The sequence below is a fragment of the Anser anser genome (genome assembly GCF_964211835.1).
Source record: "Anser anser genome assembly, chromosome: 1".
In the NCBI taxonomy this organism is placed as follows: Eukaryota; Metazoa; Chordata; class Aves; order Anseriformes; family Anatidae; genus Anser; species Anser anser.
Window position 1 is genome coordinate 54676213 of NC_139720.1, and position 25947 is coordinate 54702159.

General features: G+C 40.9%; 1 protein-coding gene across 24 annotated transcripts in view; it reads right to left on the reverse strand.

Moving 5' to 3' along the window:
- The window catches only part of TNRC6B (trinucleotide repeat containing adaptor 6B), a 145089-nt gene extending 119445 nt beyond the window's left edge, over positions 1–25644 (reverse strand). For 6 of the 24 annotated variants that reach the window (XM_083835326.1, XM_083835324.1, XM_083835323.1 and 3 more), the window contains exon 1: positions 3182–3268. In XM_083835326.1, the coding sequence (XP_083691452.1) occupies positions 3182–3226 (45 nt within the window). In that variant the 5' untranslated portion in view covers positions 3227–3268. Of the gene's footprint in view, positions 1–3172; positions 3272–5010; positions 5084–9137; positions 9211–12291; positions 14769–24502; positions 24552–25079 lie in introns of those variants that run through there. The other 18 variants (XM_083835308.1, XM_083835307.1, XM_083835305.1 and 15 more) reach the window with 14 other exon arrangements.
- Positions 25645–25947: the final 303 nt, after the last annotated feature.

A 25947-nucleotide genomic window follows, 5' to 3' on the forward strand; every position in this document is an offset into this window, starting at 1 on the left:
TTATCTTTCTGTCCCCACTGTATGACACTGAGTTGCCACATATAACGTTTAAAACTATTTTAAGACTGGCACCATAATTCTTGCAGTACACAGACCCCTCTATTCTGATGTTCATCTTACCTTAGCGAAGGAGAATTTTGTCAAGATGACCCTGACACCCCTGAATACTTCATTCAGGCTTACCTCTAACAACAATAGGACAGAAATTCTGAACAGTGGGGAAATACCTACCAGACCCCTGAGCATCCTGCATTCTGAAAAGCAAAAAGAGTGTCAAGCATAATCACAGCAAGACCGTTTCCTACTTGAGAGAAACACATTAAGTGTAGCTGACAGCAAGGCATTCCAACATGTAGGCCTTTGCCTTTTGAACACGAAGTGGCTTTTCATTTCGACCTTATGTAAAAATATAAGATCTTATGTGACAAGATATAAACAAAAAGGTGTAAAAACAAATTCTATAATCTTTTCTTCCATCTTTTGCAACAATAGCTTTACTACTGCTGCTGAAGCCCCCCAAAAATGGAAGAAATAATTTCAAGAGAGAAATCTTGCCTGCTTTTTCATTATAATTATTCTGGTGGAGCCAATAAAAGATGCTATGAATCACCACAAACAGTAATTTCATTCTTTGTATCACTTGCACAAATCTGTTTTTGGCTAGAAATGAATTATCCAGAACAAAGGCTAAGAATGGTGCCTTAACCTGACCTCATATATGATATCATCAAACGTATTGTCACTAAGGTAGCTTGAACGTGCTTAATCAGCAGCAAATAATCTCATAATACGACCTATGAGCTGCAGGCTCAAATTCTACAATGTTTAAGAGAAGAGCTTCAAAGGAGCTGCTAATACACCCAATGTTCCAACTCCTCCTTGAATGCTCATAGGAAATAAAATGCTAGAAGATGATGACTTTTGTAGATATCTTCTACAGGCTCAAAAAATGATTTTCTTGTGAAGGCAAAAGAATAGATAAGTTAGGAGATTTTGAGAACAGAATGTAAGGATCCAAAAGGATCCCTACTACCTAAATATGGGTATAAACACCTGGAAAAAAACACAGAAGATCCACTGATCTGAACAATAAACGTAACAAAATAATCATATACTTCGGCTTTATTTGCAGCTTAATGTTTTGGAATGGATAAAAGAGGAAAAATGAAGGATCCAAATAAAATATGAATGATAGGTAATTATATTAATGTCTTTGAAGCACAAAACTAATTCCTCCCAAAAATTCATGTCGTCTGTCTGAAGAAGAGAAGAAAAATAGTCCTGACACAAAGAAAGAAACTCAACTGCATTACTGAAGTTTTTAAAAATCTCTTAGAAAACTATCTTTATGAAAATGGCTCGTTAGATCATGTAAACATTTTTAAATGAAGTATATAATTTAATGATACAAGACAATATAGTGAAATAGACATTGCCTAAGTTTTTCTGGGACAAACCTTTCAACTGTTATAGCTATTGCACTCTCTCAAGACCAAGAAAGAGAAGATAATCATTTACAGACTAAAGAAACACTGGGCGATACACTTTGGTGAGTAGTCCTGTACATCACGGGATGAGGAGAAGAACTAGATGTAGTCATCAGAATGTTTTGCTTAAAATATACTGATTCTATATAGCTCTAATTCCAAGTCTCCTACCTTCTCCAAATGATAATCATTTCACACAATACTACATATGCACTTAGTTTAAAAGATTTGGTTTGGAATTTAAGCTCTGTACATTTTTGGAACACCTGATGGTGGGATAAATATTATAATCTTTGCCATTATACCCAGAATTAAGCATGCCAGAGAAAAGCATGTTTTTAATTGAAGGAAAAGAGTAATTTTCACAAGAGAGTTACTCCAATCTACTTCCTGCCACACAAGAAGAAAAAAAAAGCTACGTATCCATATATACACACACGGACCTGGGTGTATATACACAAATACATATGCCCACACACACACTAGTTCTGTTTGATGAAAAGCAAGCACCATTGTCCACGCTATTAATAGTGGTAATTAATTACACTATGATGTTTCCTCTCATCAATATCCCCCACTGATCTGTGTAATCACATCCTTGTTGAGAGAAGCATTCAATCATCTGGGGGGATGCAGGTACATCCACTGATATGTTTTCCTTTGTCAGTTCCTGATCTATTGAGCCTTCCTTCAAAGCCATTTAAAATTAACACAGTTCCTAAAGTACATATAGGACAATCACCAAATTGTTTCCATAATTAATCACCTCCTAGGATGATGACTAGAGCTCAAACAATCTTCCGTTCTATTAGAGCATAAAACCATGAGAGCATCTCTCAGAAAACTACAGCCCGATAATGACAAATGTTAAGTCCTCCAGTTATTTCCTTTTTCAGCTGCTCAGTAGGTTAACAGAAAACTACAAGCAAGCTAACAATGATTTGGACCTTCATGAAAGTTAGGAGCTGGATTCTACAACAGATTAGTTGCAAAGTTAACACTCACTTGTTGAGATAGGACCATAAAATACATTTATAAACCCATTGAAGAATAAGATAATCACTATGACATTATGCAAACCAAAGTAATTCATGATTCAATACCTGCATCTTCAGGAAGTAGCAAAAAGCAGGACACAACCAACACGATATTCAACAGCACACTTAACAGCCTCTTGTCTCTACAAGGTATGTCTAGTATCATAGATACCTTTGCAAGCAACACCCTATCCAGTCTCACAACAAAACACATGCTGGCAAGTGCAAGGAAATGAGAAGCAATCAGTCAGTAATCCACAAACACTGATACCTGCACCTAAGGGCTCACATGCCTAATTCTTTAAGTTAGTTGAAAGAGCAGGTGGGAAGGACAAAAACCTTGACAAGCTCTTCCAGTTCTAACAAACAGAACACAATCAAAGTTAGTACTTCTTTTCAAGAGTTTCTTCTTTCCTTCCTGGTAGTGCCCTAACTCAGGCACACTTTTCAATCCTTATCAGGCTACAAAAAAGCCCGTGTTCCTAAAAGCCTTTAAAATGTTATTTTTAAATGTCTCCAGGGTCATACAAATTATTTATTTGCATGCAGGTATTTATTAAAAATACCACCAGTAGCCAGCGTTCACTCCATGTATTCCCCGTTTCAGCCAAGCAAGCTCTTGTTCCTTCAAAATACAGCGGTGTTTACCTCACTGACCTTGGGACTGCCTTCCTCCAGTATTTCTCCCTCATCAGTTTGCATGGGAACAGGATCTGTGCAAAGCTCTGCAGAAATGCAAAATACTGCCTAAAAGATAAAAAGAAAGATATATTTTAAAAGAATGATTTTGGTTCCTTTAACAGTGTTATGGAAGATTGCAGTGCACATAAATAATGACTCTAGGCTACGACCTTTAATGTTCACGTTCTGCATGTATTCACTGAATTTATGCTTTGCACAAACAAGTACGGCATCTGCTACTCAGGATAAAATATAATTCTACTTAATGAAGAGAAAAAAGCACCTAGCAGGAAACTGCTTTCTTTTTAATGTTCAACTATGTCATTGCTGAGTATTTTATGTATTCATCGTGTTTACTGAATAAAGCTATGGTCAGCGAGGAATAATCACAGAGACTAGAGCTGAGCAAATCTTTCTTACTAGAAAATAGCTTTTGTGCTAATATATAAGCATCGCAGATTCAGCTTACAGATAATCTAAAGGTTATTAGTCTGAAAAACTGTTATGACTGCCAGCCATCCTCTGACTTCTTATTTTGGGAAATTTTTCTTTGACTTCATTTTAGCAATAAATATATTCTAGACTCTAAATGGTTCAGGGAACAGATAAAGCCATTCAGCTTTAGCTCACTATTTCCAATTTAACCCAGGCCAACAGCTCCCGGAGTTTCTAGTATTCAGCACTACGTAGTAACTTTTTAAATTTGGTAGACACAGTGTGTGCAGTTCCAACTGAACAAAGTCAACATCGCAAATTCCAATCTTAAAAATTTAACTTATGGACACATGCAATACAGTTAGGGAGTCTACAAAGATTTGAATGTCTTTGACACCAGAGAATAAGCCATCTTTCAGGTGTAAGAGAGCATAAATTCAGCAAGGAATCTCTGAGTCGAGAAGGCAAAACTTCTGCTATCAGCAGATCCATCATATTCCAGTTCTGTGCAAGGAAAGGGCTCACACCAAGTTTAAAACTATGAAGCAAATTGCCATTGGCCTTTAACAACTGTCCCTCTCAAGATGCTCATCTCCCCAGCTGCGCCAGCATTTAAATGCCATTTGAAGTCTCTCCACATCATATCTGCACCTCAGATACAGAGCAACTGACTCTTCTGTCATCCTTTACTGCAGCAATTCCAAGCCTGGAAACTTTGGGAGTGCAAATTGAAATGAGGTCAAAATGAGAAGGCTTGGAAATTTGTCATCTCCATTTGTACCTCTTCTGTTTCAAAGTTAGAGCCTGTTCATAAGGTAAGGCTGCCAATGCACTGCCAATGCCTTCTGTTATGTCATGCATAGGTAGACAACATCTTTCATGGCTATTAAGTTGTCACAAGGAATGAAGAATATTCTACAAAGGGCCCGAAGCCACAAAATGTTGCATACAGCTCATCATGCCTTATAATCAACAAACTGCTGGTTATGTTCAGTAATATCAGAGAGTCTCACGCAAAGCAGCAGCATTTTTCAGACTTACAGCAATTTCCTTCTCTGGGTTAAGAGGAAAGAGGATAAAGCAGAACTCTCACCCAATTCTCTGTGTGAGGTGTGGGTGTGAAGAACCTCAGAAAAACTTTACTACTACTACTATCATCATAGCTTTAGTCACAAAAACTTTATTTCCCTTTTCAGCGAATGTTGAACCTCTGAACTATTAAGCAAGAATATTCAGTATCTACAAAGAACCTAGCTCTTTTGTAGATGTAACCAAAAGGTTCAGACTTCTCTATAAAGAACGTTACCACTCAATAGCATAGTCACACAGATTTTACCAGTGCAGACTTCATAGATACAAATGGGCATTACCTCACATGAAATTCCATTTTAGTAGCATTGTCACTGATATGCAGTGCTCCATCTCATCCTTTATCTTCACATGCTAGCACAGGGCAAAATAGATATAATACTCGCAATTAAGAAAACACTTGCTGAAGAGTTCATAAACTAGAGATTAACAGGCCATAGAATCAATACCATGACTTCGAGTGAATATACTGATCTTTCTCAAACCCAAGATTTGACCTAACAAATCAAATATATCATGTTTGTCAAAAACCACCTCAAATATTCAGACAAGACTTTCTGAAGCGTATAAAAGAAGCTGATTGAGACCTGACAGATGCTGAAAGAGTTATACTAGCTAGCAATATACGAAGATGTATTATTTTGTCTCCTTCACGTCCTACTCCATTGCATGGAAGTTAACTCCACAAACAGTGCGACAAAACAGTTATTTCTAGCATAACACAAAATGATGCCCTTGAAACGTGTTCAGCTTTCACCTCCTTACTGGAATTTTGCTGTAAAATCGGAGAGGCCGCACGATCGATTCATACAGGATTAACTGGAGATGAACCTAAACTTCAACCCTGTCCCTACAGCATGGCACTGAGGAAGATTAACACACAAGACTGGAGTTTATCATGTTAACACAGAGATTAAGTAAACAAAAGGAGAAGCACCCCAAGTGAAATGCCATACGAAACACTCCTAAAGGAATTTGGGGTTACGCTCTATTAGCGGTGAACACCCTAAGCACAAAGTATGTATGTGATGAGCAAATTCCCTTCTAGCATGAAACAAATGAAACTGATGAGGACACAATGTGGGGATGTTACAATCGTGGGGGTGACAGAGGCAAGCTATGACACTCTGCTTGTTGCATATAAGCAAAATTCTTAAGTACCGAGAGGTAAGCGAGACGTGTATCAGGCACGGACACCAAGAGCTTCGTGGCCCAGACGAGCGTCTCCCCGCAGGCGAGCTGCCTGTCCCGCCGCAGGGGCTCGGGCAGAGGCGCCGAGCAGGCCCTGTCCATGGTACTCGACCACGCTCTGCATCCAACCCAACCTCAGCGCCGCAGGGGCAGGGACTTTCTTAGTGCGACTTTGCAATGTCGGATTCGAGTAACTGGGAAGTGCCACAGGCCGGTACGCAGACACGCTGTGGTCCAAGAGCCAAAATGGTTTTGGTTTCTTTCATCCAGAAGCACAACAGAAAAGTTTGTAAAATCAAGCAAGGTCAGGTCAAAACAAGACCACTGTGAGGACTGGTCGCTGCATTAAGAGTGCTAGACGAACTTAAATATGAACCTCTGACAAAACTGCTGCGTTTATCTTCTGAGATCTCCCAAGAAATCAGCAGAACATAAAAAATAAACAGAAAGTGTACAAGAACAAAGATAAGCAAACTCTCCCACTGAGGACAGACTAAATACACTAGACCAATTCGAAGCTCAGAGAATGGAGTGAGAAACAGGAAGGAGTGCAATGGAGAAGGAAAGAAAGAGATGATTCACTCACTTTTCACTTGCCCCACAATTCACGTTTTACCAGCTTTGATGTTCAAAACAGACTGTATTATTTCATACCATGCTCAGTAAGTGTGAACTCACTCACATGGAATGGCAAGAAGCTGGAAGTTTAAAAAGGCCCCAATTTACTAGAAAAATTCACAAGGGGCGGGGGAGTAAATCCACTTAAAAAAAATAAACCCTCACAGCTGGTATAAGAAGACCTTAAGCCACAGACAGCAGGAGTTATTGCAAGAGGAAGCTTTTGCTAAGCACTATCCTTTTGTTGTAGTTTTAGTTTTCCCCATGACACTTGCTTTTGGCTTTTTTCAGGAGACAAAGTATCAGGCAACAAACTCTGAGTCCAATTCAATACATTTTTACATACTTTCTTCAATTCCCTATGAAAGGAAGGATTCATATAGCCATTGGCACAAGAACGCTGCATTTCCATCTTTCTTATTGCCCAAAGCAGGCATCTGGGGATTCCTGAATCCATGAAAAAACATCTCTGACAGACTTTTGTAATAGTCATTAAACTAAGGATGACTTCTCAGCCAAGAAAGTGACTGCCTACTGCCAGCATATGAAGAACCAACATAATTATTCCATGTTGTTGGCAGTGACAAGCCTCTTAAGCTTCCGAGAAGATGGCTAAAGATCACACACTGGGTAGCTTATTTTGTACAAAGAGGATAGACAGGCAATCAGAATTTGTACTAGGGTCCTACAGGATTGGAAAGGAGCCCAACTAAATGAGCCCTACAGCTTCCAAAGTCCCACATATTAAATTAGTTACTTCCAACATTAGATGGACCACCTTCCCTGGAGATAAAATGACAAAGTTTATAGACAGACCGTTCGGACTTTCAGATCTGACACCTATTAACAAAGTCACTCTTGGAAAAGGTCAGAGTATGATAATCCTCTTCTTCCACTCTTGCATACATCCACCAAAACTACCTCAAATAGGACTGAGGCCCCCCAGCTTCATCTGAGGTCTTCTGGAAAAATTAACCAACTGCAGCCTGAGTGAAAAGGACTCCAGGAGAAGTCTGACAAATGGTACAGGTATGCCAACATACAACCTAGCAGACGCACATCTGAAGTTAATTAGTTTTTATTTAACTCTTTCAAATTTAATCTCATATTCTCAAAGATAAAAATACTCACTAATAGAAGAACTGTAATTCTTATGAAATTTAATGCCTAAGACAGTATTTTCCTACCGTAATGCAATATGGCCAAATCAGTCTCATGTTTCATCCTGTTTGTGTTTCATCTCTTTCTGCAGCAAAGATGTGCAGAATTTTTTCAGTGGTATCAGGATGATGGATGCAGCTACCAGTCATAAATTCAGTGTAACCACAACAGTGCAGAGCACCTAGCTCCTCACTACTGCATTCTGGCATATTCCAGCGAATAAAACCTCAGCCGAACTACGATATCCTCAAAAAGCCCTGACGAGTAATACCAGTGAACAAGGTACTTCTACTTCCTAAGGCTGACTGTTCCCCAAATAGAAAGGTCTGTCATTCAGAAGCATAAAACCCTTATTAGCAGGAGAGAGCTGGAATCCACGTGTCTTCAAATTTGCTGGTCACCAAAAAGGCATTATTGGAACTAAGCACTTTATCTAATAAATGGGTCTTTCAACACTTTTTCTTCTGATTGCCAGCAGACGTCAAATACAGACTGAAGAGGAAAACAGTGCCCTTCATTTGATATAGAGGAAAGAATAATTTCAAGCTTCTGAAGGCAGCAGCTGCAAAAGAAGCACTTTTTGATGTAAAACCGATTGTGGTTCCTATGAATTGCAAAGTCTGAATCAGATATGGCCAACAGGAAAACCCTCAAAGAAGAGCAAAGCTGTGCAAACTGTCACCATTACAGAAAGTAAGCAGAAACTGAGGGTAGATCCTAAACTCTCTCAAGAACACAAAGCAAAACAGACACACAAGTGCTCTTCAAAACATGGTGATCTTGTATACATGCCATACTTGGAAAAAAGACAGTTCAAACAAGGCAGTACTGGAATGAATTGTATCTTAAATGAGACTAACACCATCACCTTGACACATCATTGCAACCATTAGTCTTTACCTAGGTATGCAGGCACAGAAGTGTTTATTTTTAATAGATGATCTAACCATATTAGATTAAATTGCTAGTTTCACACATTACATGGGGTTTGTTATGACTGTACAAAAGCAATACAAAATTTAACATATGGAAAAAGAACAGAACAGTTTTTGTCATTTTAAATGAGAATTGAGAGGTACTGAGATGAAAGCAAGAGCATCCAGAAGAAAAACAAAGCTTCAATCTAACTTCATTGCTTATAGGAACTGATTACTTACAGAATCCAGTGACTTTAAAATCTCATCAGAAATTAATTCATTTTCAAAGAAAACCACCACACACATCAAATGTAGCTGACGAACACAAATCCCATCAGGCAGTTACAGAAAAACCTTCACATGCAAAGCCACAGGAAATAACACACTAGAAAATACATGACAATAGCAATATACTTTAAAAGTGGTTAAAAAACTAGTATAGGAGAGTGTTCTTCTCACCTCCAACTTTCAAGGATGCAATATTGAACTTTGGATTTTTATTATTATTATTTCTTTTTTACCTTTGACGGTTTCCAAGGGCTGCCAAAGCCCACAAGGATCCGTCCTGGCTACATTCAGTGCAAAAACGAAACCCTAGAAGTAGACAAAAATAAATAAATAAATACATTAGCCAACGGTGGTCATTACCAGATAAAAACATGTAGAAACGGAAGACAGTTAATTGCCTCTGAAGCTCAGCAACCCTTACTCACAATGCATTTAGAAAAAAACTGTAAGATCACATAGGGTAAATAAAGAATTCTTATTGCAAAAGAAGCAACACAGGCTCCTCCTCTTCCCCAAAGTAATGTATGCAGTACTGGGGAGATGGTGGAGAGGAGGAAGAGCTATGGCCAGGGTTAGAGTAAGAGGGAAACGTACTTTTCTCCTCACTATTCTTCCACCTCAACTGCCACTCTAATCAAGGCAATTCTTCTTCGAAGGCAAGGATTTTACATACTGCAACACCCATGTATTTGCTAAGTCTTAGGATCAAATTTAGGCTTAGGTTTTAGCAAATTTAGATTTCTACAGAATGAAATCGCACCACTGCTGAAAATGTATTTTAAAAATAGCTACCCTCCGAGAAAATGTCAAAACCGCCATAATACTGTTTATTGCTTCCACGTAATTACTACTCACACACCACCACACAATTCAGAGCAACAATCAGTTTTGAGAGAAAAAAAACGCTCATCCTGCGACCCAACAAACCATTTAAGAGGTCAGACTGTTTAATGAAGATTGATGGCAAGCTAATCAGCCAGCAGAATAAATACTATATACTACAGCCTGACACTGAAGTCTGATGAACAACACATCCCGCATACTGCTGCATGACGGAAACATCAAACTGGTATTGAACAGGAAATTCCTCTTCCAAGGATTTACTGTGGTTACCAGTTTGTAGAAACCTTGCCACTGGAACCACTGGGGGAATAGAGGGGAGAAGAGAATAATAAAAAAAAGAAACAAAAAGCTAATGCTTTCTCATCATAATATAATGGTAATATAATGGAAATACCTCCTAATACAAATGTTATCATTTAAACTAAGCACTACAATTTTATAGCTGCTGAAAATGTTATTTTTGGCAGCACATTATAATTTCCTTATTATTATCATTTTATCCTTTTCCCAACAGTTTTGAACTGTTTTAACTGTTTTGAACTGTTAGCTATCTGTAGGTACAGAAGTGAAATGTTGGCTTTCCATCCAGAAACGTACATGCAAAGCAGTATCGAAACACAAGTGCAACATGCTGTCTTCTTAACCACTCTGAAATGTACATTTTCACTTGGAAAACTATTAAGTACATTATCACCTTAATATCATGATGTCCAAAGCAGCCTCATACCTAAAATGAGGATGTTTTTACCAGGCAAGGCATTTTAAATTATTGTTACAAAGTAAGGCTCTGGAGACAAGTCTAACAAAACTCAAACTCTTGATTAAGTTTGCAGTAAGTGAAAGCATACCCTGGAATAAGTAAGAACCCATAACATTTACCTCTTCTTAACGTTTCCTTCAGTGAACAAACACTGCTTTCACCCCAGTTTGCTAAGTAAGTAAAGCAAGTTGCATTTACCTGGCTTCACTGGACAGTAGGAGATTAAGGAAATACTACTGACATACACTGAAAATAATACGCAGAGGTGAGAGCAGCCTGCTCTGTTGTCTTTGAGTTTTCAGCTTTCCCTATTCATTTCCAAGAGCTATAGAAAAGAAGGGAAAACTGAATTCCTTGACTGAATGGGAAATTACCACCCATCTCTCTGAAACATCTCAGAAATATCCAGCAATGCCATGTAAAACCCTGTTATTTATCCATGCAGTCAAGTACAAAATACCTTGTAGGTGTAGCCAAAGGCTGCTTGCTGTTGACCGAGCAGTTTTATGAAATGTATCTGACATCCACCCCCATCCAATGAGGGTATCAGCCAAAACGCAAGACTCACGTTTGTGCCATTTCTGACAGAAAAGCATCTGAAGTTGGGGGATATGAAACACTGCAGAAGCTGTCCAAATAACAGCTTTTTTTCCCGAAAGGGTTTGCTACAGGATGGACGTTGAAATACCGCAGCATTACTATCTAGCGAAAGCATTTAAAATTCCAGCCAAACCACCACATGCTTTTGGACCACTTATGTCTCCATGGAAAGAGAGAGAACGGCCACTGATTATGCCAATAACCTGTCCTGCCTCATCACGGACTCTTGTTCATGAGGAGTATGGATTCCTACCACTAACAGAAAAAGGCCTCTAGTGAGTATCTATTTAACAGATAGAAGACAAAAAAAGACTGATCATTCTCCTTCCATTACTCTAATAAATTTAGGATTATGTTTCTAGAGCAATAACAAAGTTAATTAGCAAAGTCAAAGTAGCTCAAAAGACTAGAATCCACTGAAAACAGGCTGAGTAATGGAACATGACATGTAGCTGAACAGGACTGCAAAGATGTTACAGCGAAGAGAATCCCAGCATCCACCATAGTCAGAACAACATTTAAATATCGTGGATACACCTCCTAACTCAAATCCTCAGACTGCCTATCTACTTTGACCAGCCAGGGTTTTAGGATGTGTCAAGGTGCTTGCCCAGACTGCATAGGAAACATTTTTGAAAGGAAATCAGACGCAGTTTGATTAGGTAGCCACCAACTGCTCAAGGGAAGCAAGAGGGGAGGGGAACCAAAAATGAAAGCAAACAAGAAACCCCACCTACAATTTAGGCACTGCTGACAGAATAAAGTGGGAAAGGCAACTCCCCCTGCCCTCCAAAAACTGTGCCAGGTCCTAACCAAGTACTAACCACCTTAACTACAACACTTGGTGATTCAATATCCAGGTGCACTGAAAAATCTGATTCGGTATGTATTACCTGGCAATAACAGAAACAAATCACTCAACCTACCTGCTGATGGATTACATAAAGTAAGCCCTGCCCTGGCAGACCACAACTGCATCCATGCAGGGTAACCCCCAAACTGTTCTGTACGTAGTTCTGGTTCTAATCTAGCCTAGAGCAGCACTTTGCTTAGCTGGGTTAGGAAATCTACGAAGCAGCCGAATATCCTGCACAGTGTCAGGACTCCCAGGCTAGCCTTTTTCTCAAGTGTTTGTTTAGGGTGTTGCGTTTTTCCCATGTTTGCATGCCAAGTTCATTACTTACAGCAAGTACCTCCTTTCTGGTCACCTCACATAAGCTGCCTCTGTAGGAACACCGCAGTATTCCAGGTGCACAGAACTGAAAGGAGCAAGGTTACAATCAGAAATACGTTTTCTTCAAACTTTTCCCACAACCTCCCATCCAAATCCGGAGAACGCCGGTGACACGTGTGATAGAAGTTCCTACCGACTGTGAGATACCACAGAACAGGGGGAAATTCTAAAAATGGAATTTCTATTCACAACTGAGCAAAGGGAAGGGGTGAAACTGGTTTCTTGTGTAAGAACTGAGATAACGCACACAGGCGCACTCAAGGAAAGTGGTTATGTAATTCTACGAGGACTCCTGGGTAGCAATTACGTATAAAAATGAATCCCATTAGCAATTGTTGGGTATGTAATCCTATTTGGAAAGAATAATGACACATGAGCATCACTGAACTGGCTAACACTCAATGCATTCAAATCATTCAGAACCCACTATCCTGTGCTGACCACAGCTAGAAAAGCCTTCAATTTTGGTTTCGCAAAATATAACTGACTTCCAGGACTACGAAAGGGTCCAGAACTGTTGGTTTACCACTATCCATCCAAGTTAACAACAGGAAAATCTGAATTCCAGTTGCTATTACTTAGGCACCATTAAAAAAAAAGTTAATTGTGAAGGTAACCAACAGGTGGCACGTTTCTGAATTCACTGCGTCATGTTGTTGGCGACCACTCGTGATTAATGCGCGGCACTATGTAGTGACAAACTGTTCCCATCACTGGTCTAGCTGCCATAAACTGAGGCATTTTTCTGAGCTTCTGGCATTAACTAAGAGCTTTCTGGGCAAGATTTGCATTCACTCCATTTCTGACTGGCAACAACAGTACACTTGGAGACAAAAAGGGGGGCTTTGCTGCCACTGCAATTTAACTATCCCATTGCTAAATGGCTAGATGTTTGACAGCACTAAATTTTAGTTTAAAACTCGGTTCCAATTTACATACTTCAACGATTCTGATAAAGCAACCAAAAGCACACTTTCTGCTCAAAAGGCCTCAAGCTGTCTAAAATCACCTCACAAAAGCGAGCTGACGTAAATGCCCCAAACCATCACATAGCCAAGCAGGTGATCGGCAAGTTGGCCTGAAGTCATCCACAACTTCAAAACAACACAAAATATACTTTATTTTTCCTCCCCCACCTACAGCATACTGTCATAATTTACTGTAAAAATTATTCAGGACAACCCACGTTTCGCTGTGATAGTCCTTTCTCCACTTTATTGGACTTTCCAAGACTGAACAGGGAAATGTCATCAGTGAGGAACAGCAAGGGAGAAGGAGAGAGATCACTGGTGCCTGAGAGACAGTTCACCACTGCACTGTTTCACGGTGTTTAGAACCATCTCTCTGCCATAGGTGTAAGGAAACCCAGAAGACATACTTCAAGGAAAAAAGAACTAAAAACATGACTCTAAACAAAGCAGCCAGGAAGAAAGGGAAAAGGCAGAAATCCTCTGCTTCTTGTTAAGAAACCCAAAGAACAGCGTTCAGCAGGGGCAGCTGGGTGCTCCACAGAATCACCACGGTGCTCTACAGCAGAACAGGACGCGTTGCAGAATGTCCATTACTTTTAATTCAGTGTTGGCTGTACAACTTCATATTTTGCTCATTATTAACTTACTTGTATTGAAGTTTTCTATACTGCGTGGAAAATAGCTCACCTGTTCACATAGTTAACATAGCTCACCTGTTAACATAGGTATCTTGTTGGAAGTGGCTGTGCATATCAAACTGCAACTTAGAATAAGTATCATGTATATACTGCTCTACTAAGGGAACGTTAGAAAAACTATACAAAAATTGTCACTAACCTATACGTACAAAACACAAGCCTCAAATCATAGCTCTTAAGTCCTTTTATATCAATAGTACAAACAAACTAGCAAAACCACTTCATAAAGCAGAACGCTGTTGTTTTTTGGTTTTTTTTTTTTTTTGGTAAACGGACAACTACAAAACATGAGTTGCTCAGGAAACCCTTTCTTTTCCAATTAAAGAACGCCTTCCTTTTTGAATCAATGTTAAGGAGAAGATGGGAAACAAGTGCAAAAGGATACTTCTTTCAAATCCTAGTTATTGGGCTTTTTCTGAGAAACTAGTAATATTTCTTAAACCGCACCTATGTAATTTAAAAAACAAACAAACAAAACTTTTGTTCACTCCATCACATGGATACCAGACCATCCACATCCATTTCAAAAGCAGGATGATGGTAAAGAAAGGCAGACCTGGACTACACAAAAACGTTCTTAGGTCAGACTTCCTATTTAGAAATACCGTTCCTAGCTCTCTAATCTGAAAACAACCTTGAAAAATGAACTGAAGACAGAACATTGCACTGCCACCTCCCCAGTGTCCCAAAACATTACACGTTGTTTATGTGAAGGTGTCAAATATTCCTCCTCCCATTAAGGGGAAAAAAAAAATAAAAGTGCATTTTTTAAAATGTTTTGTTTACCTTTTTGCCACTTTCTAATGCACAAGAAGCACAGAAGTTCACTTTTTTCCTGCTCATGCTGATTTTGCTTGAGAATCCATAAAGAAGTTTTACAGTGAACGTGAGAGTTATTTGTTTCTAGTCTGCCTCGGCACTTATCTTATGCTACACATCACTTCTCAATTGTAACCAAGGTTAAATCCCAACTCTAAGCACCCTGAGGCTGCACACTGGTTAAGTCTTCCAAACTCCTCTGTGCTTTGTCTCACTGCCTCTTCAGTGTGGCTGAAGCACATGTACACGCATTTTATGCATAACATATATACGTGCACATGTGTAACCACCCCAAAACTATTTCTAGTTTTTCCTCTTTGAGTCCTTCAACATTCTAACACAGCGCTTATGGAAAGCTATTAAAACTGAAGTTGTTGGGAGCACTCTTTCAGCATCTCAGCATCTTCTGGAATCCCACCCCATGTTTATTTCTTTCTTGTCTTTGTAAGCTCTCTGTAGCAGGGAAACTCCCTTTTCCCTATCCCCTTTGCAACACACACTTGATAGTCAGGAGCACTGTAAATTTCAATGATGACTGAGGCACCTAGGAAATAAAAGATGAGCTTTGAATACTGGCTGCTTTTTCTGCTCTACACCAAAGCTTTACTCAGCTAACACAATGAAAGAAAATTTTGAGTAAAGTCAGAAACAAACTATCACTATAAAAACTCATTCCTTTCAATTGTTCATCTTCTGTTCTCTTAGGTATTGCAAACCAATGCTTTACAGGCACAAAAGACAGCTGTTTTACACTGCTAATACTGCTTTCTGCTTGATAATGGGAGCAATGCTCGGAATCCTAATGGCACACAAGCAGCCATTACCATGAGTATTACAACTATCATGTAATTTAATGGTGCTCTGGTGGCAAAAACGGGGATACAATCAACGTGCTCCAAGTGCCAGCAATCCATTTACACCAGCATTCCCAAAGCTGCAGCGCCGTTGAAGCAAAACCAGTGCAGCAGCAGCAAGGCTTTATTTCAGGATAGTTGCAAAATGAGTCTTCAGAATACAGAGGAATTCAATGTCAGACCAGGGAGGTGAAGGGAACGAGATGTGACATGCTAGACCAGGGACTTTAAAAACCCTTTTGTCCATCGTAAAGGAAACGTTATTATGAGAAACCTACTTCTCGAGAGCTCAACTTTAAACCTGAAAGCTATAAATAACTTCTTTACTGCTGATAATCCCAACAGAATCATCCCATCAGGTTATTTATACCATGAGAGACAGACAACTCAGGATCGAAGGTTTCCTTTTCATCCAGAAGTAACAGCCATCAAGACCTACGCACCAGTATGTTTATCAAAAACAGCAGCAGAAACAAAATTAAAACTGATAAGGCAGTAAGCAGGCACGCGCCCTGGGAAGAAGGGTGGCTTATCTATCCATTGGCACATTGAAATGGGAACTTCAGCAGTTACAGGGGTTATTTAAAGACAGAACTACTGAAATCATTCAAACACATCGTGGGATTGGAAGATACTGCACCTAACTCTTTAGTTCTTACCATCTTCCTGTAATACCATTAGGAGAGTATTACGGTTTCCTCTATTTATTTTTTTATATATATATTTTCACACTAAGAATCTGACACTAACACAGTGCTGGTGCTAACTCCAACAGCAGTCATGATACACAAACACACAGAAAACGTATCTCTGCATATGCTGTTGCGCACAGAAGGCGCTAGAGCTTAACACTCCACCCCGCAGCGCTGCTTTGGGCAGACGTTTATCACCACGTTGGGCTGAGGCAGGGCCAGGAGGAGGGCCGGGCTATGTGCATGTGTTGAGAATGAATACTAAGTCACAATTTGCTCTTATTTTACATTTATTTTAGGTCTTTGCTTGTTTACACCTTGAAATTTTCCAAATGAACGTGCCATACTTAAACATATTTCTAAATCATTAGTAACTGAGATTTTGGTTTTACACAAAGGCATTTTATTTGACTTCCTACTAATATGATTATTATATATGCAGAAAAGTTTCAGATCTTAACACTACTATGTCAAAGAAGAAAAGAAATACTAAGTTGTAAAGCAAATAATTCTAAACTACAATTGTAAACACCAACTTGCAATGTAACCAGCTGCCAAGTTCAGCTTCATCAGTATTTACAGCTTGACATCAGCCTGAATTGTACTTTTCAGCTATTTAGGCACCTAAGAAAGGGACAGGAAGCTAATTTTCAAAAAATCTGCTGCGTATTTAACAATGTTATTTCAAACTTCTTAAAAAATGAAGTTTTGCCTCATTTCTTTGATTTTTATTACTTGTTTTAAAAGAATGTAACGTTATTAGTGATACAATCCTAGTCTTCCACAATGCAAGCTCAAATAAACGTGCTCAGTTAGAATTACTGAATGTGGAACTATTTGTACAAAGAGTTTTGGTCCTCCTGAGGCATGCGCAAGAGTACTAAATCTTCAGTCTTCTGGGGGTGGCACAAAGTAGTTCTTCAACATTTGCATCTAATTTCCTCTAAAAGTGGCATTTAAAAGACAAGTAGCCAGTGTTCATTATTACAGTCAGAAGGATTCAAGCCTACTTTTGGCTACCTGCTTCCAATACATGACAATTGATCTGCACAGTAGAGCTGCCCCATCGTACCTGAAAACGTAACTCTTTAAAAATTTGCTTCTAGGCTTGAATGTTTTTCACTTTTAGATACTATTCTGTGTTCATCATTTATTTAATCTGGAAATGTAGTAATATGAATTCCCAACTGTTTGTTTTTTTGTTTTTTTTTTTTTTTTTTGAGTTAAAGCTTACTAAAACAGAAATAAAGTTTAGTTTACACAGCTAGTCCCCTTCACACAGATGAGGCAGGGGCAAGTCAAGCTGACATACAGTGTTCATGCACAAGACACTACCAGTTTGCCTCATTACCCAAACTGGTACAAGTAACACTCCCCAGCACTGGGTAAGCATAGGGTTAGACCTGTGACAGAACAGGCCAAGTATGTCATTGTATTCTTGTCCCAAGGCCACCGTTACCTTATGCAGTCAGGAGCATTTTCCATTGTTTATTAGCCAAAAGTATTTGATACAATGGGACTTGCACCTTTTGTTTAAGACGTTTCTCCATGCGCTAAGTTACCTTTTTCATCCAAGTAAGACTCTCTCAACTTGAACGTATTTTCTGCAATACATGAATTGCCAAGGACGGGGAAAAGAAAGAAGTCTGGCCTTTGGTTATTAAAGAACCAAAGGAGTTACTTCCAACAAGAGAGAAGGTTATTTGGTCACTTTGGCTTGCTTCTCTGGGTACTCCAAAAGTTAAAAAGGTTGAACAAAGAAGGTTATGGAATGTTAATTTACTCAAACTACATAGTTTTAAAAGCAAGTGAAAAAGCTGAGCTGTGCAGTAAAGAATGCTTTTCTCCTTTCAAGTCTCACTCAGCAAAGTGAGTGTCATCAGAAATCTAAGTACCATTCTTCTAACCTTTTACTAAATATAATAAAACCTCTGACAAAGTAACTAAAATCTGTATGTGTTCTTCATGCTGTCACACCAGCCACATAAAGCAGATGAACAGCTCCCAAAGCAGCCAAACATTCATCCAAGCAAAAAACCACAGCTGTATAAAAGCAAAACAACCCCACCAAAAGAAACCCCAACACCTCAAGATACATTTCAGTATCCCACTTTGGTTTTAAGTGCTCAGGAAACACAGAGCATATAACTTCTGGTATTGTTATTGCAGGTAACAGCAACTGTGCTTATTTTAAACCACTACAATAAAGATGCTTCATCTGATGGGTGGTGCAATACTAATACAAAGACAGCATTGATCTTGAAAAAATTCTAATCTAAGAAAGTTTTCAGAAATGAAAAATGGTCTGTGACAAATGGATAAGCTAGTGCCGTGGCTTGATTCCCTTTCATTCTTATTCTCCTCACCAAAAGACTCATCTATGCTTTTAATTTCAAGTGTTCACATCTAGTACAATGCAATAAAAATCTCCTAAAGCAGAACCTTAGCCATTTAACATAAAAAGATAGAAAACTAGTTAGAAAACAAAGTTCTTCTGAGACCCCGATTACACACAGAAAGAATGTGAATTTGAATTACAATGACTGTAAAACTTCCTGTGTGGACACACATTTGTGCAAAAGTTCTCTCTATTTAGCTTCTTTTTTAGGAGCAGCTTAAGTTCAGCTTAAAAAATGAAACAAGAAACCCTAATACAAATTTCAGAATTTTCCATCTTCTAACCGCAGTTAAACTGCTACGTTCAGAGCAGTGTAACAATACCGTTATAATCACACACACATCCCAGAAAAACCTCAATGCTGAATAATCCTAGAGAGGGTCTCAAAAAGAGGTACTCAAGTCTGTAAAGTAGCTGACAATGTCCTAAAGCAACCGTTTCATGCAAGTCTATGGGCTTACTTTCTTAAAGTAATTTTCAGCTGCCTCAAGTTATGGATGGATCACAATTTGGAGTGAATTGTGTGTCTTTACCTGTAAGAAACTGGGGCAAACGGACACACAACATTCCTCTATCTCAGAAACAAAAATTTATAAACTACTTTATACCCTAAGTTTGTATTAAAGACACCAGTTCTCAAGCTAGCTTTTGCATGTACTAACATTAACTTACAGTATTTTAAGACACTGCAAACAACAGAAACCTGTGACGTTTGACATAGCGCGTCCTCGTATTAGTAAAGGAAATGAATGCATAGGTGACTCAATCTCCCACATAACCTAACTTCTGGAAAAACTAAGTTATGGTACTGCTGTGTGAAAAAGCAGATTCTACTGTCAGCTGCAGCAAGAAAAATGAAATGTACTCTGTGGCATTTTAATTATCTCCAGAAAAAGTAAATCAGATTATTTTTAAGGATCTTTAAAAAAAAAAAAGTAAAAGGTTTTCAAGCAAACAGCAAAGCGCTGGATGGCCCGTGTCTCCTCAGCCGCACACAGCTCCTAAGCGTGTGAGCAGCGCGTGCTGACACAGGGTTGCTGGGTAATTTACGTCTCTCAGCTGCAAGCAGCAGCAAGCGAAGACGGACTGCTGCTAACACTGGTGGATCGCCCAGGGCCAGAGCACGTTGCACGCACAGTGGGCTGGCGGGCCTCAGGAGGGTTACGTCCCTCTCCTCAAGGTGAACCCAATTCCTACCATGAACGCACAAGAGCCACCAGGCTTTTGCAGAGGTCACAGGGCCAGGGAGGTCGGTGAGGACTGCTGTAGAGCATCCCGGGGATTGTCTGTTCTGGTAACGCACAGACTTCATAAACCAGTCTTAAAACAAGAATGCTGGCATAGGACTTCGCAAAACATTCAGCTTCTTGATTTAGAAATCGTACGTATAATTTCACTTGTGAAACCTGTCTATTTCTGCTACGTGACAAACGCAGCAACAAACAGCAAGGCACAATCAATGTTTCCTGTACGAAAAGAGAGACTTGAATAGGACAAAAATACTATGCCAGGATACAAGACGATGAGAGAAACAGGAAAAACCATTTTCAACCAGCATAAAAGAATCTGAAAACCTCGAAACTCACAGAAGTTATCAGTGGATGCAAAAACAATGTTCTTTGTAGACCGCTACCAAATCCAACAGCACAAAAGAAGCCATTTCTCCTACAGCAGGATGGTCCTGCTGCCAAAAAACTGAAGCTGACTGAAAAAAATGCTGTCAGGTAGTTTTTCCTGATGGTATTTTTCATTGCACTGTCAAGAACTAAGATGACATTTTAGAAATTAAATGCAAGTAAAAACATATACTGGGTTATTTCTTTTGCCACTCATTTAACAGTTTAAAGGGTTTCTCCTCATGCAAAACAATATTATTGTATTGCCTTTTGCCTAATCCTCTGACAGGCTATTTTAAATTATCAACCCTTTGTTTTGCAACTTTGCTTCTTATCCTTTCATCCGCTAATTAGCTTTTCAGCCTTCAATGTTCTGCCTAGAGGGTCAAAATACGTTGACTATGAGTTTATACTTTACCCATTTATTTTGACCAGTGCCCTATAGCATGCAGCATGAACACTGCCTTACCATACCTCCCATTTCTCTCGTCAAAAAGTGTTCTCAGAAAACACGAAAGCTAAACTAAGAGCTACTTTTAGACGTATGTCAGCCTTTTAAACATATATATTTTTAATTAAATGCTGACAGTCCCAGATGAAATATTTTTCTTTTTGGATTTTTCATGGAACCGTTGTACTTTTTTCTAATCCACACGCATTAAATCAGGAAATAGACGGAAGATATCTGATTTCAGAAGCTGGCAAGGCCAAGAAACGCAATCCGTACTGCCTAGCTGAAACTGGAAAAGGTCATCTCCATAGCTCACTACATGGTAAACACGGAGAACATCCAAACTCCAACCACAGTCCTTACACTGATGAAAACTTGAAAACCTCAGAACGTTCCCCTACAACATGCAAACCGTAAGTGCAAAAACACCCTCTCCTTCTTACCGCTACCTGAAGGGCAAGGGAAAATTTATTCAATATACTTATTGCCTACTGCTCCACAGGAGTAAAAGAAATGTCAACTCTTTATAGTAAAACATACTTTTTCTTCAAAGAAGTAAGCAAGTAGAAGCTTTCGCTATTTTGTGCGAAAAAAAGAACTCATGAAGAGTAAAGCAAAGCAATCTGAGGAAACGTAAGAGTTTTACTGTCCGCTGAAAGTGACAGGGAAGAGGAACCAGAATACCCTGATTACTATTACCCTGGTCAACTCAAGCAGAAATACCAACTGGCAGCTCCTTGTCTGACAGTGACAGCTGGCTCAAGGACCAAACAGCGCCCCTATTTTTACAAGCAGACGGTAGCAGAAAGTTTACTTTGCATTAACAAGAAATTAGGAGTGATTCTTCAGTCCCTATCCCACACACTACGATCTGAAAGAACAAACAAATTTATTGTACATATTTTATTTAAAAAGGGAGAAAAGACAGTAAACGTTAAGCTAAGCAAGATTATCAGCAAGAATCCAGAAATCTTGTTCTACCACATCTGCTTGAACAGTTAGAAATATATGCCACTAATTGCTCCACATATCTGTGGTTAAGTTCTTACTAACAGAACACAAGACTGACATCTTCTTCCTATTCTTTCCCCAAGATAGACATAATACTTGTAAAATGTTGCACTAAAACAAAACAAACAACAACAAAAAAACAACACGAAGATAATTAAAAGCATTTCCAAAGATAATTCAAGCACACGTATTACAAGCACTGAGGTAACAAAGTTTTTACGTTAAACAAAAGTCAAGGTAAATATTTCCTAGTATCAGGTATTTCCTCTTTTATCTATGCACTAAATGCACTTAATTTAGCATATGAAGACACAAAATGCCAGCTCTTTACAGTGACAGATTTACTGATCCCAAACTTACACGTAAAAAAAAGGCTGAGTGAAAAAATAACAACTAATAGTAATTTTGGTAACTGCAAGATGTAAGGTACGTTCTAAGTAGAAGTACTGCAGAATTTGTAAATCTTTGGGACAGACAGAATTTGTGAACCTAACACAGCATTAGAGCAATTACTGAGGAACATCACTGCAAATAAGCTGGAGAATGACCGTTGATCGTTCCTAATGCACAAGCTAGACGATATCTATGCATAAGAAGACATTCTGAGGGAAATTAAGAAAGATAATGGCAGTAAGTGACTAGGACAAGAGATTTTGCATCCAAGCACTCTGCAGAAAATGGTGTATAAAGTAACTGAACCATTAGGTATTAATAACTATTAATAAACTTTTTCAAATCAATAACTAAGCTCCAAATACTTTTTCTATGCTCTTCAGTTCATAAAGCCTAATTGTAAATCCAATCTTTTCTGTAAGCAGAAACACACAAGTCTTGCTGAAAAAATAAAATCAAAAGCCAGGAGAAGAAAACCCATTTGAACTTATTTTCAAATGACTTTTTCTACAGCAGTACTCTAATTCGTTCCATCGTTCTGGGTGCAGCTATCTCTATATATGATACGTGTTATGCATTATTTCTACAAAACAATTTATTTCTATTTTCTAGTACCTGTAAGAGAAAGCAAATCTAAGGCACAGTATAGTATTTTGTAACTCTGCAAAATTCTCTCCTGAAGATCCCTCCTCGTCAAGTTATCCCACAACGTGAATCAGCTCTATACTCTATCAAGTTTTAATGATCAAACGCTCATCACCAAGCGAAGCCACGACACGCATTCTAACTCAAGTGTTTTATTGGAATATTCAGTCACATAATCTCTGGCAGACGACGCTTTTTTGATTCATGCTTTAAAGATTCTTCTTTCCTAATATTTGAGCTAGTAAAACCTTGTTTTTTTAAGATGAAGGCTCAGATTTTCAGCTTAATTTGCAGCTACACAGAAGCTGCAGTAACACATCAATTCATATGCCCATCTAACCAGGAGATGCTGGCAGTTTCGTAAACTATAGTTACAGTTTTTCCCAGTACTTCCACACTACCGGAATGAAGAGAGTCCCTTTAGTAAGCAGCCTGATAACAGCATTATAAGGAAACAAACCTTCAGGATCAAGTTGACAAGAGAAGCATGCATGTTAGAATCTTACCAATTAGCAATTCTGTGCTAGTTGGTTATATACACACAGTTTTACATAAACACTGTCAGTATACAATTCCACGTGCAATATAGCTAGCCCAGATGACAGTACAAGGTATGACACCAACCTCACCTAGTTTCTACAGCGTAAGATCTGCTTGCACCTTGCTGCCACCAGAACTTCAGAGCAGAAAAGCTAACACGCACTTGCTTCCTCACAGGGTCCCACGCTCCCTTCTGCAGCCTCAGCTTTTCGCGAGGCGATTTATTTCTTCACTGCAGAATTGACTAACTTTACCCATAACTGAGTTAGCTGTGAGCACGTGAAAAGTCACCTTAAAGCACTCCCGAAGTACATCTACATGGCAGCCCCAACGATAATCATGGATCACGTACAGAAACGTTGACCTAACCGTTAAGTTCAAGACCTCAGATGCTGCAGCAGATCAGGACATTGACTTAGCTTCTCAACAGCATGCATGCTCCAAGGAACCTGAGCCATTACAGCCACGACAAGAGAGGTGAAATTGCTGAGCAACTCCGGTATAGACGAGCTTTATACAAAGCTGTTTGAATTTGTTTAAGTGTTTAAAGACTCTGAGAATCAAAGCTGTTACACATACTACACTTGTACCAGAAAACTAAACTCCGATTCATCTGACTAGCAGTGTTACAGGAAACTAGTGAGTAAAATGTGTCTTTTAAATATGGAGCTATACAAACTGCAAAGGTCTACCTGCTACTTCTCACTAAGATTCACGGGTTTTACGGAGGATGAAACACTGAAACCTAACAAGTCGTGGTTAAAATAATAATAACGATGGAGTGTAAAAGAAAAGTACGAAACAAGTTAACTGTAAAGGCGCCAAGCAGGCTCTCTGAAGGGTTATCAAAACAAATATAAAGGTTAGTCTAACATGGAAAAAAAACACGGGAAAAAACGAACTACGGCTTACAGCATTAGCCTTATCTACTCTAGCTAAGAAAACACTTTGCTGGAGCTGGGTTTTATCCCAAAACTTCCCGCTACATCCCGCAGCAGCAGCAGCAACTCCTACACGCCTTTTCATAAAGCAGATTTCGCCTCGCAAGATACCAGGGCTGCAAGCGGCGTTACCCACGGCCGGCGAGGCGTCCCCAGACACAACCATTCGTTTGTTTTGCCACCGACAGCTCGGAGAAGTTTTTTTTTTTTATTTTTCAACCTCCCTGCGCGCCTGGGACACACCTCTGAGCGCAGCCCCTCCTCCCACCCCCCAAGCAGCAGCATCACGTCCCGCACAGCCACCGCCGGCCCCACGTCCCCCAGACCCTCGCTTCCCCCCGGCCCCAAGGAGCCCGCCGGGGGCTCACGGAGCCCTTTGCACGCCCCGCTCGGCCTCGGGAGCTCCCGCAAGCCCCGGGGGGAGGAGAAGGAAGGGGGGGGGGGGAGGAGGCAGGCGGGGGGGCACCGCTGGCCGCGGCGGGGCGCAGCCGAGGCGGTTCTGCCCCGGGCCGGGCGCTGCGAAGGGATCGGGCCGCCCCCCCCCCCCCCCGCTCCCCGCCTCCCTCTGAGGGGCCCTGAGGGGAGGTGGGGGGGGAGGGGGGAGGAAGGGGCGCGCGCGCCGTTGGCGCCAACGGCCCCTCACGGGCGGGAAGGGCCCTGAGGGAAGGGGGAAGGGGGGGGGGGGGGCCGGGTCCCGTCCCGCACTCACCGCTGAGGCGCGGAGCTGCGCGGAGCCCCCCCTTCTCCGCGGGGCCTCGGGGGGGGGGGGGGAGGCGGCTCCGCCCGGGGAGCGCCGCCAAGCCGTGAGGGGGGGGGGGACGCGGAGGGGGAGAAGAGAAAGAGGAGAGCGAGCTGCGGAGAGCGGGCCGCCCCCTCCCCCCCGCCGCCGGGACACGGAGAAAAAAAAAGGGAAAAAAAAAGAAAAAAAAAACTTTCCTCGCCGCCGTCTCCCTCCCCCGAGGAGCACGAACCCAAACACACCGGGACACGCCCCCGCGCCGCCCCTCGCGCCGCCCATTGGACGGCGCCCCGCCGACCCCCGCGCTGATTGGCCGCCCCGCCTGCCCGTCTTCCCCCTCCGCTCCCCTTTCCGCAATCGCACGCTGTCCATTGGGGAGAGCCCCGATGATCTCCCCGCCCATTAGCCGCGGCACACGTCCATCAAGAGGAACGCCCGCCCCCCACCTCCTCTCATTGGCTAACCTCATCACTACCACCTCCCTGATTGGCTGCCCTCGGTGCCTGTCACATATTGACATTGCGGGCTCCCGCCCCCCTCGCACCCCGCCAGTTGGCCGCGAGATCGGCCCCTTAAACGGGGCTCCCGCCCGCCCGCCCCTGCTTGCCCCGCCCTCCCGCGCTTCCGATTGGCTCGCGGCCTGCGCCCTGGCACGCCATTGGCCGAGGGAGGTGCCCGTCACGCCGCAGCGGTGCGGAGGCCCGCCCACCGAGCTGCGGCCCGCGGTGGCGGTGCTGGGGCCAGCCCCAGCCGAGGCGGGGGGGAGAGGCCGCGCCAACCTGCCCCCTCCCCTCGCCCGCGGTCGGAGGGGGTGGCCGTGACGGGCACATGCGATAAC